Here is a 12,393-nt window from a genome sequence, read left to right on the forward strand (position 1 = left end):
AACTTGTTTAGGCTAACTTGGGAAAATGCAGATTTTTATTTGTGGGTTTTTACTGCATCCTGAAATGAAGCACTTCAATAATTGATTGCCAACCTTACAAATGCAATCACTACTTGAACTGTGTCCCGTCCAGGTGGGTTTGTCTCCAAGTATTGTACAAAAATGGCTTCCTTCTCTGTTAAAGAAGCATCCTCGAAGTCATCTGTCCGTACACTAAAAAAATAAGCAGTGGATAACTTCTCCCCCAGTTTTCTAGCCAGTTCTTCACCAATGTGAGCAATGAACATATTACAACTCTTGTCGCCTATGCTTTCCCCAAGTCTACCCCATGCTTTTCTTCTAGATTTAGAAGTTGAGGGTATTTTGAAAGAGGCAATTCTTCCTTAGCAACAAAGTATGCAACTTCGAACTTAGTTTTTGTCCTGGCAAGGTCAGTTGACTGCATATTGGCGAAGCCGGTTGTAATAAGTTGCTGTCGAGAATCATTGGCAGTTTTCATAGACTCCGCTCTTTCAAAGGCATGCTGTCGCTTCGTTTCTTTCAAATGCAGGTCCAGCGCTCTCTTATGTGGCTCACCTCGAGCATGGTCCTCGGCGTTGCTTAAGCAAAGGTTGGTAGACCCAGTAAATGCCCAAACAGTAGAAAAGTTTTTCATTCCATTTATCTTGTCAGCGTGTGATTTGCATACAGAGCAATTTAAACTCATTACACAATCTGATTTGTTCTTGTCAGCGTTGATAACAAGCCACTCGCTTGCCAGGTGTGTGGCCAGGGCTGTTGCTTTCCAACCATTGGTTGCTGTCACGGATAATCTTCTGGGTTTCTTGGTTGATGGAGGAGTTGATGTGGATGTTGATGGCAATTTTTCTAGGCTGAAGGTGTCTTGAGGTTTCGATCTGGGCGTCTCCAATGATGGTTTCGCAGGGGCTTCGTTTTCACATTAAAGAAAGTGGACAGACTGGATTGTCGAGGTTTTAGTGCAGTTAAAGGGTCAGAGATTTAGCTTTCCTCGCAATAACCTGGCGTTTCAGAGAACAAGATACAGAGCATACATTGCAAATTCGGATTTTACATCCAATGCAACGTTACATGATTCCTGTTCGTCCACACTTTGTACAATCCATCACCATCAATTTTGTTTGCCGCAATTACATCTAGTTAACTGTATATAATTATACTGGTAGTCACGTAGCGCAGATAGGAGTAATTTTACGAGCAAAAACTCTACACCGTCGCAATTGTTTTTCCCTATTTTGAATAGAAACTGTGGAATATGTGAAAATATGTGAAATATTTTGGGCAAGGCGTGAAAAACTAATTTCTTATCAGCATTTTGCAACTTGCCCAAAAATTACTATTTCGCAGTTTCTCTTACGAGAGTGTCCCCTCAAGCATAGTACAGGTTTTGTTGTTATCATTACATTCCAAAACATTAAGAAACATGATCAACACTTTACCAGACCTGGTTTTTGCCCTGATATTCAGTTTTCTCTCCGAAACTGAGAGAATTTGTACAGCGACGCTTGTATGCAGGAAAATGATGCACTTGACATTAAATGGTATGACGTGATTCACAGCAGCACTGTCTGGAAGAAGGTTGACGTTGACTTTCAAAGACGAATTACATCAGGCATATTGGAAAAATTTATCTACCCAGGAACGAGAGAAGTATTTTTAAGCGAGTGCCACAATTTCAAGTGGAAGGATCTCTGTCGTATTTTAAGTTGAAGCAGAAAACTTGAAGTTTTGGTTCTGGCCTGGATTGGTTACAAGAAACAAACTGCAGTTCCGGCACACTTTACAGAGGTATTGAACATTGGGTACCTGCGTTTTCTGCAATTGAGTCACTGTAAAGTTACCAGCTCTTTGTTTGGAATGCTTCCTTTAACATGCTCAATTCTAGAAATGTTATTTATTGACAACTGCCAAGAAATTTCTCAGGAAAGTTATAAAATATCTCCCTTTAAGCAACACAAACATCTCAAGATTTTGTGTGTGGCACACAACCGAGAAGCTCTTTCCGTACATTGTGTTGTTGAGCTGTTGAAGTACACTAACAGTAAAGTACTTTTAGATATTCGAGGGCATTGCTTCACACAAGAAGACTTTGATTACATCACTCGGGAACGTTACAATGCACAGGATAGAATCAAAGAAGTTGGCGATTATCAACATATGATCACATGCCTGCTGCGCGGGTTCCCGTGATTTGATGTACTGTACGCACATCCGGCCTTTATTTAACTCGCAAATCTTTAGATATATATATTTTTCTGTAACACGTTCCATGACAATCACAACCAGCTTTTGCTTGAATGTTTTTCATTTTGTGTTATCTCTATAGGCCAATAATATCTGGCAAACGTTAAAATGTTTGTACATTGATTCAGGTTCACGGATGTTTATCATTGTATAACCTTTTATGTTTATATTACGCACACCAAAGATAAACACACAGATAAACTTGCGAAGATTGGAATAACTATTAGTTTTATAAAGTATAGTTCCTTTGATTATATTTATTCTGGGCTGAGGAATTACTTTATATGCAGGGAGATATGCAAAACTTGAAAATTAACTAATAAAAGTGGATTAGAAAATAAATTATTTTACCGGAAGTGCGTGAACCCTGATGTCTGTTTTCAATGCCCGGATTGTAAACAACGGTTCTTGTTGCATTTCACCCAGGACTTCAGATCTAAGTTCCGCAAATGACAATACACAGCGACTTGCTACAACTGAAACAACTGAACAGCATGGAAATTTTAATTTATTTCATTTATAAATGTGAGCGGTCAACATGACCGGCAAGATGAAAGGTTGACCGGTCAACTCCCAAATCAGTCCGCACATTGTCTGTTGACTGGCCGTTATTTCGAGCCCCGTGTATAAGCTCGTTACGTCCATTGAAACAAAAAAAGTTGTCTTTCAGATATGATCTCTGCTGTTGTGCTATAGGCTGAAGAATTCTATCAACAAATGATGATAGTTTCTCTGAAGGGCCATCACATCCTGATATTATGGGTCTCCCGACTGGCGTCGGTTTGTGAATTTTAGTAAGTGTGTAGAAGACCGGAATTCAAGGCGGGTTTGATCTTTCACCAAGCCATTTTTTAGTTGTTTCGTCTATTGGTTTTTGTGGTAGAGTTCATTAACTAGTTGTAGAACTCTGCGGTTTGTCTCCTCTACCATTGGTTCTTCAAGTGGTTTGTAGTGTTCTTTGTTATCTAGTTGAATTTGACCTTCTTTGATTTTGGCGTGTATGCTGAATACAACAGTGGTCGTCCCTTTATCTGCCTTTTTAAGGTTGATCTCCTTGTCGTGCTTTGAGGCCTTGAGTGCCTTTTGTTCGGCTGTTGGCAGATTATGTTTTGGCTTTGTGGGTTTGGTTTCTGCAAGTTGTATTTAACCTCTTCTAAATAACTCTCTAGGGCAACTGATTGTTGTATCGGTAGTTTCCACCTAGATTTGACATGGAACGTGTCGCTCCAGCGATTCGCAAAGAACACAGTCTCTTTTACCGATGTTTCCAGACTTTTAATAAACTTCAACTGGTCTCTCAACACCGTGAGAACTAAAGATAAAAATGTTTACAAATCACTCAACTTACGAGATTACACGGATGAAAAATAATTGCCACGCTAAACAAAAGGTAAAAATTACAGTTTACCCAAATGGATAAAAACAATTAAATGAAAACGCTAAGTACAGTGACATTGACTTGCGTTAATATAAATGAAAATTAGAAAACAATTCAAAGCAACAAAACTGAAGTTACAAGCGTCGCTCAGTAGGCATACGCTAATTGAAACATTAACTCGTAATAGCAAAAGCAGCAAAATATTTACCTTGGTGCTGCCTTCGAATAACTGGAACAATAGTTTCTACTGTAGCTTGGTGAACTTTAACTTGGACTTTCTTGAGCTTTCTTGCACTTAAAACTTTAACTTAACTTGGACTTTTTACTAACTTCTTGAACTTGCTTACGACTTGTGACTTGTGACGAAAAACTAAAGGCAGTTTGACTTTTTACTTAATTTGCGCTGTCGCGTGCCCTGTCGTGATTGTGTTGTGATCGGCAAGAGCGCGCGCTATTTAAATCACACGCTTTCTAGAAACTTCTAGATAGTTCTACAAAAGCCAAAAAACGTTACTTACGGAAAACTTTTACTTAAGTAACCCGATTTCTAAATAGATTCCCGGGTTTTCTTAAACAAATAACAACTTGATAAAAACAATAATATAAACAAATGCCGTGACTCTTACGGTTTCTTGCGGTAGCTACACTTCCACCAAATTATTAATGATTATCTGAGGGAACTTTCACAAAATCATGAATAATCTCACGATATCACTGAGAGAGGAGTCACTGTAAATGATTTCAAACTACTTTAATTTAGATCAGCTTCCTCTAAGAGAGGAACCACTTTCTGGATTGGCCTTATGATTATGGATGATTGGGAATTGTTTCTCTCCTTCTCGCAACCTTTAACACCCAGCTTGATTCTGACCGAGCGAACGGGACCATCTTCATCTGGCGTTTTCTCCATAATCTTGCCAACGGGCCACTCATTTCGTGAGGTTTCATGTTGCACAATGACGATATCTCCAATCTTCAGATTTCTTCTTGGTACTGACCATTTTTGCCTCGAATTTAAGGTGAGAAGACACTCCTCTTGCCATCTACCCCAAAACTGCTCTGCAAGATATTGTACCTTTCGCTATCGCTTTCGGGCGTAGATATCTTCTCAGATGAAATTCCCGGGTGGTGGGGAGATTAACTTGCTCTTCATGGTCAACAGATGATCTGGAGTTAGAGGCTCTAAACTCTTGGGGTCTTTCAGGGTTTGGCAGGTCAATGGGCGGCTGTTGATGATCGCCATAACTTCATAGATGGTATGAACAATCTCGAATGATGTGCCAGCACAAGGATTTCCTATTGATATTTTTAATTCTGAAACCAAAATACAGTACCGCCTGGAACTATTGACCCATCAGGACTAGGGCATACCTCGTCTTTACCGTGGGTAGTGGCCGCGCGTCCACCTAGGTGAAAACACGGTCGTTCCGCGGTGAAGACGAGGTACAGTGTGCCGCGGTAAATTTGCCGCGGGCGAAAAGACGAGGCGTGCCGCGGGAAAGAACAATGGGGACTGGTTGCATTTCTAAAATATTAGCGTTAGCGTGAGTGAAGACATTTATACTGCAAGTGTTTGAGGTGCGAAGAATCGGTGTTTAATTGAAGGAGTAATTTGAAGTCAAAATGGCGTTGGGTAGGTTGCGTAATAATTCAAATATTGAAATCCTGAATCTTTGCCCAGGCAAATGTCTGTATTCCGTCTTTTCAGAGATAATAAAAGTAACTAACAATCCAACTCTTGAAAGAAGCTTGTTACATGTATCTCCGAGGGTATGTTAAATACGCAGTGAAATACGTGTACGTTGATTTACCTGCTTTTTAAAACACTCAGTGTAAGTTTACGAAAGAGAGTTCGCTGAATTGTCTTAAAAAATCCTTTTTTTTAAATTTAGTTTTCTTAATATGTTCATTTCGATACAAGCGACGGGGCAAACGTCTAAATTAACCGTAATTTGCATAGGAGCAAGTTTGACATTTGTTTTGCACTCGTGGGAACCGCTGCTTCTGATTCGTCAGCTTTTTTTGTACGTGTCCGACCAAACGGCTGCTAAAAATATCACCTGAATTTTAGAGCAAGCTTGTGTTCTAAAAAATCGGATATTGAGAGGGAATATTATTCTTGTTGCAGTGCCAAGTTCATTTTAAAAGAAAGAGGTTTAAAATAGACTGTAGACACAAGCGACAAAATTTGCGAAGTCGACACAAGGGTTTCAAGTTACAATAACATCGTCACGCGCGAACATATGTTTTATAATCCGTAAATTTCGTGGGTCAGTTTTTTTTTCTTTTGCTTCTCCTAACTTAATATTGAAATAACTTGGCAAAAAATACAAAGTAAACAGCGTACTAACATTCTGGAACACTGCCGTGTTGCATCAAACAGCTTGTCACGTCAGGAGTCCGAGTGACAATGACCGACAATGTGTTGGAATTGCAATTAATCGGGCGCTGAGCGACACAAAACATGCCGAAATATTATTTGTTTTCAATTTATAAATGATTTTAAAAGGTCTGGCAAACGGAACTCCACAGACTGTGTCGAAAATTCAAGTTTGCTTGTTTTTTCTTGAGCAAATCTGCACGCTTCGAAGCGTCGATACTGAATATTGCGCATTGTCCACTAGAAGTCGTCAAATATTTTGGGTATACCGAGTTTTGAGATATTAAATCAGAATCTTCCTCAAAGGATTTTTCAAATGTGTTCGAATACTCGAAAACGGATTCTCATTTTCTTCAAATGGTTCAAGCCTACAAGGGCCGAGAAGCGTATGTGTATCGCCCATGATTGTCCTCCGTAGTTAACATTCTTCGGTGCGATTTTGCCATTAGAAGCTGACGAACCAAAACACAAAGCAAAGGAGACAAAAGCGTATTCAAACTCTACCGCGTCTTTTCTTTACCGAGGTTTTACCTAGGTAAACTTTCACGCGGCAACTTTGGAGCCATACCACAACAGAACCGAGGAAAAAAAACGTCCTACTGCGGGAATACCGAGGGAAACCCGCGAGTAGGTCCCACGGCAACGACGCGGCAAATGGGTCTATAGTTCTAGGCGGTACTGTACATGAACCAAGATTTGAGACGATTTCTGGCAACATTCCGATCATATTTGAGGCGTTACAAAAATTGCTCAAGAGTCAGAAAACGTGAAATTACAACAAGAAGGGAAGAAACTACAATTTAAATGAAACAAAATACAAATTGAAATGATGTCTAAATACCTGAAGGGTAGATCCTCATGCAGCAAATAAAAACACAAGACGAAATAAATGGTCTACACTGTCGGTGTACGTGTATATGCTGACCGCATGTCGAACTCAAGATAATGGACAATGAACAAAAGGTTACTTAGTGTCAAATGAAATGTGATCTAAAACACGTTTCCTTGATCGGAAGTGCCTTCGTATTTGTGGCAATAATCAGTTAATAATCAATGTTCAAATCAAATTTACAAAATAAAGTCCAACATCATTTATAACAAATCCTCCGGGGGGACGAACTGAGGAATGGGAGGGGTCACTCGGCTTCCATGATGATGCAGCATTTTTGCACAGACCATTTGTATTCGCCATCCTTAGTCTTGACCAGGACGTTTCGGACAACACCATCCACACCAGGGTAGACTTCCTTGACCAGGGCGAGTTGCCATTTTCCCCGCGAGGACGTGAAATCAACAAGTAGCACAACATCTCCAACTGTGAGTTGACGTCCCTTCGTTTGCCATTTTAACCTGCGCATAAGTGTTGAGACATATTCCCGAAGAAAGCGTCTCCAAAACTGCTGGGCGAGATTCTGGACGAACGCAAAACGCTTCCTGGGATTCGCTGACTCTTCGAACGGCCCCTGAGGAACACAAGGTGAGGCGCGACCAAGGAGCAGGTGATTTGGCGTCAGCGGCTGGGCATCGTTTGGATCACTTGACAAATAACCAAGTGGCCTGCTGTTAATAAGTGACTCCACTTCTCAAACACTGTCGACATCTCGTTCCAAGAGAGGACTTGACTTCCAATTGCGACACGCAAGGATCGCTTTGTTTGTTTGGTGAGACTTTCGTAGATTCCTCCTTGGTGAGGGCTGTGTGGAGTAGTGAATTTCCACTGAATCTCTGTTTCTTTCACTGGGAAGCTAAGGACATCGGCTTGTGGATTCCATCCCACGCCTAACGGTTTGACTCCTTTGTCTCCATCTAGATTGACAGGACTGTCCGAGTTAGTCTTTACGTCGGGAATTTCCTGACAGGATTCCATCACAGACTCATGGGTTAGTTTCTTGAGTGCATCTTTCGAAGAAGACAGCCACTCCTTTATCTTGAAACTTCCGGTGTCGAGTACCCTGTCTAGTTCCTTGATTGTGTCAACTGCTTTCTTTGGTGTTGGACAAGAATGAATTAAATCATCCATATATCTGTCTCTACTGAGAACGGTAGCAGCATTTGGGTTGTTTTCCTGGTTTTCCTTTGCCATTTTGAGCATTACAAAACTTGCCATGTCCGGTGACGGTTTGTCACCGAAGGTAACCCTCTATAAGGCGTACGTTGTAGGTTTCTTTGACTGATCCAAATTTCTCCACAAATACCGATGAACGTGCGTGTCCCTACCCTTAGGGTAGGCGAATTTGCAAGTACATTTTCGATATATCTCCAATGAAACCCACTGGCTCTTCACAAAAGCGAAGCAGAACTCTGAGCAAATTTCCAATGAGGCAGGGACCCTTGTGTAGGAACGAGTTCAAGGAAACACCTGGATCAAACACCACTCTCAAGGGGGTACTCTTCTTTTCTGGACGGTAGACTCCGTGGTGAGGCAGGTAGTATACTGTCTTACTGTTAGCATTTACTTCATCTTCGGTTATAGGCGAGCCCAGCCATTTTCTCGTACTCCATGATCGCCTTGTTGTACATTCTTGCCTTTGCTTCATCCTTTAAGAGATTTTTTTCCAGGGAAAGTAGCCTCTTCTCTGCAAGCGAGTAGTTTTTGGGATATGAGGGATTTATCTTTCTTCCACGGAAGACCAATCGTGTAACGGCCGTCTTCTAGTTTGCAAGAGCTTTCCATCAACTCAATTGCTTCCTTGTCTTGACGAGAGATGGCCACCTTTGGACAAGGACAGTCTCTTGCTTGAACTCCAAGGGTTTCAAACTCATAAAATTTCTCGAGATTTAGAGTCTGGACAAAGTTGATGGCACAGACACTGCTGGAATTCCTCTGGTTGTCAGACCCTATTACCAGCCATCCTAACTCGGTTTTCTTTGCTACCGGCTCGAAGGGTAATCCTTGACGTGTCTCGTCCTCGGCATGTAAGTGGGTGTATTAGACTCCTAAGATAACGTCAACAGGACCGGCCTTGTGAGGAAAGTTAAGGTCGCTGAGATAAGAAAAGGAACGTAGCCATTGACGATCCAGGGGCAGAATATTCAAAATTGTTTTCTTGATTTCATGAGCTTCTATAGTGAACTCTTCACTGGACTCTAAGGGAGAGATTCAGAACTTAACTCTTCTGCTTTGTGACTGCTCTATTCTTTCGCCTCCGACCATGGCCAAGTCTATCAGTTCTCGCTTTCCTTGCAACCCAAGGGCTCGGGCAAAGTCTTGTCTGATCACCGTTGTGGCTGCTCCGCTGTCAATAAGGACGTTTCCTTCTCTGTATCGGCCGTTTGCTGCTGTAAAGCGAACTCTCACTATAGGCAAGACACCGTTTTTATCCAAAACTGAAGCTACCCCACTGGCAGTAGAAGGGTCGGCGTGGAGCAGGGGATGGTGGTAGTGATGGCAACCGTTACGCCAACATAATTTCTTCGTCCGACATTCTCTGATCATGTGTCCTTTGCCAAGGCATGAGAAGCACAATTTTGCCTTTGTCACTAACTCAAAACGCTCGTTGACTGTGGAATCCGTCAGAGTAGGACATTCCGGTGCTGCGTGTGAACCCTTGCAAATGTGGCATTTCAGCGGTCTGGATCTTTGAGTAGAGTGCACTCCACGTCCTCCTTTGGTTTGTCCTCCTCCTCGGGAGTCTCCACTGGACTCGCTCCTCTGACTCCTCATCTCATCTTGGATATCACCGAAATCTGGGTCAAACTCTGCCCTGACGCGCTTTCTTACAAATGCACCGATATGGTGCAAGCTCGGAACTTCGCCTTTCTCTCTTAAGTCTGCCACTACACCCTTCCACTTCTCGACTAGATTTTGTGGTAAGCGCATGATCATTCTTCTTAAGTTCTCATTGGCGTTGATGTCTGAGTAATAATCGAGGCGATGCATAATGGCCAAACAGTTCGTAATGTCTAGAGAAAATTCCCGCAGAGGTTGCCTGTTGCTTCTCGTTATTTTTTCTCCCTTGGTAAGCTTGTTGACTACCGCTCTGGCAATGACACTGGGCTGACCAAACTGTTCCTTCAAAGACTTTAGGGCTGTTGCATACATGGTGCCCTTTGAACCGAAACCCGCTAGTGCTCGTTCAGCTTCCCCCTTGATGTGCATGCGCAACTGGATCATTCGTGCATCGTCAGTAAGATGCGTCTTGTCGTGAATGTGGATCTTGAAGTGGTCCACGAAATCTGTGTACGATAGGGGATCTCCATCGAAGTCCGGGATCGTGATTGACGGGATGTCTTTGTTAGCTTCCAGCTTCAAAAGAGCTTCCGCAGTAGTGAGGTTAATAGTTACGGCGGCTGGTAATACGGTCTCTTGAAACTCCACCAGATCGTCTATCCACGCATCGAACGAAACACTCTTGACCGGACTCTTGGCTGCTGTTGTGATTGGGCTGCGAACTAGCGAGGTCAAGTCGTTACCTCCCGACTTTGTCAGTTTACTTGCGTGACCATTTGTGTTTTCTTCTTGTACTTCAACACCAGTAGAAGCTAGGTTATCGCTGACATTGTTTTCGTGATCAGAGCCTCCGGCTACGCTATCGCCTGCTTTAGCTTGATGATTCGAGCCTCCCGTTAAACCATTGGTAGCTTGATCCTGATGGTTGGAACCTCCAACCAAATTGTCGCTTGTGTTAGCTTGATTTTTTGAACTTCCGGTTAGATTGTCGACTTCGTTAATTTGATGACCCTTGGCCGTTAAATCGATTACAGGATTTTCTTGACTCGTCTTAGTCTTGGAAGCAAGGGCATTTTCAACTTCTTCCTCGATCGAAAATACGTCGTCCGTTAATTCGTGCTCCCATTGATCCAATCCATCAAACTCGTCTTCGTCTATGAACTCATATAGCTGCCCATGTAGATTTCGCGCAGTTTCGAAATCGTCTCAAAGCTGTTTCACCTCCTTCTCCAAACGTGGTTTCTCTTCAGCTGGCTTGCCTTTTAAAATTATCTCACAGATGCGCTTGATCGATAGCGTAATTCGTCGACAGGCCGACTTTCTTTTGGACTTGTTACAGTATTGTGCAAAAGTAATGCAAACGAAATTCGACGAATTTCATTCTTTGTTCTCCCGAACTTTCGAGCGAAATTTTGCACGAAATTTCGCACAATTTCAAGCGAAAAGTTTCACCTTGAAACGATATTTCGAGTGACATTTCGTGGAAATATCGCACAATATTTCGGAAGGTCAAACGAAAAATCGATATTGCAAAATTCGCAGAAGCGAAAATTCGCGCAACAACTACCGTAAATAAGAACTTGAGCGATAGCTTCCGATCACACAGCCGAGAGGTTAGCCCCAAAGCCTGAACCAAACTTATCATAATTTGACTTGTACACGTTTACTAACAAATGAATGACAAACTTAATAGAACAACAACGGAAAGATCACCTACCAGCTTGAAATCAAACATGTAAGCCCGACTTGTTTGCTTGCGTATGTAAGCTTATTTGAAAATCGCGCAAAATGTAAACAAAACACTTCAGTCGATCGTGGCATATTAGAAGTTGCAATGTTCCTTGACCGTTGCCGCTCTATTAAAACATGATGCCAACGAAATGAAAATGTAACCTCTGATTGAGATAAGTCCATGTTCAGTTTCTAAAAGTATTAGAAATATAATGATTAGGATAAAGCAGAATGTGCTGCAAAATGGAACAAAACGAATTGCTAATTGTGGTTGTTTGACCAACGAGTCGACAATTCAATTCAGTGGACGGAAAGTGGTGCCTAAATTTCAAATGTAAATTCCATAACCACACTCTTTTCTACTTGCGTTTATAATATGCAGTGTGTAATGCTAATGAAATGAAAGGAGTTCCCCGAGAAGGTTCCAATCAAGGAAATGATGTTTTTCGAAGTTTTGATTCGAAAGATTACATTAAGAATGTGCAGCGTTCTGGTTTAGCAAAGTTAAAAGCGATCGCACGTGTTTCCATTCTCAGCTTGTAAAACAGCGGCCGAAAAAGTCGCATTTTTTAGTTTCGCCTCCTTCACTGTTAAAATTAGCTTTAATGAACAAGTAATCCAGTCATCTGTCAGAGAAAGACATGGTTACAATCCGAAAACAGTTGACAGAAAATGAAAAAAAACGTGACATTGCCTTTGGAGCTCGATAATATTTATGCAAATTTGTAACGCTACGCCAAAAATGTAAACATTCACGTCGGCTTTTACTAGTAAAGTCTGCTCAAAGGGAAGCGAACGGTCAAGTTAAGTTTCCCCGGTTTCTTGCCGAATTCTACCGTAAATGTTGTGCGTTTTAAGTAAGGAGATATTCTTTTTTTGGAAATTTTCATTCGAAAGGTTCAACTTCAATCAAGTATAATCTTGCGCGGCGTAAACTTACGTGTACTTGCGCAGCGAAGATATTTCAGAAGC

At 41.7% G+C, this 12,393-nt stretch overlaps 1 protein-coding gene across 1 annotated transcript; it reads right to left on the reverse strand.

Annotated features, from left to right (window-relative positions):
• Positions 1 to 8,995: 8,995 nt before the first annotated feature.
• LOC146460395 (uncharacterized) lies at positions 8,996 to 11,859 on the reverse strand. Its single transcript, XM_085088174.1, has one exon. It carries the CDS (start codon positions 10,132 to 10,134, stop codon positions 9,121 to 9,123), a length of 1,014 nt encoding a protein of 337 aa, XP_084944300.1. The 5' UTR covers positions 10,135 to 11,859; the 3' UTR covers positions 8,996 to 9,120.
• Positions 11,860 to 12,393: the final 534 nt, after the last annotated feature.

The sequence above is a fragment of the Pavona decussata genome, unplaced genomic scaffold, assembly GCF_977016875.1.
Source record: "Pavona decussata unplaced genomic scaffold, jaPavDecu1.1 SCAFFOLD_213, whole genome shotgun sequence".
NCBI lineage: Eukaryota > Metazoa > Cnidaria > Anthozoa > Scleractinia > Agariciidae > Pavona > Pavona decussata.

What these genes read in the sequence shown, in the direction of transcription:
- LOC146460395 (XM_085088174.1), bottom strand. Translation starts at nt 10,134, where the DNA reads ATGATCCAGTTGCGCATGCACATCAAGGGGGAAGCTGAACGAGCACTA.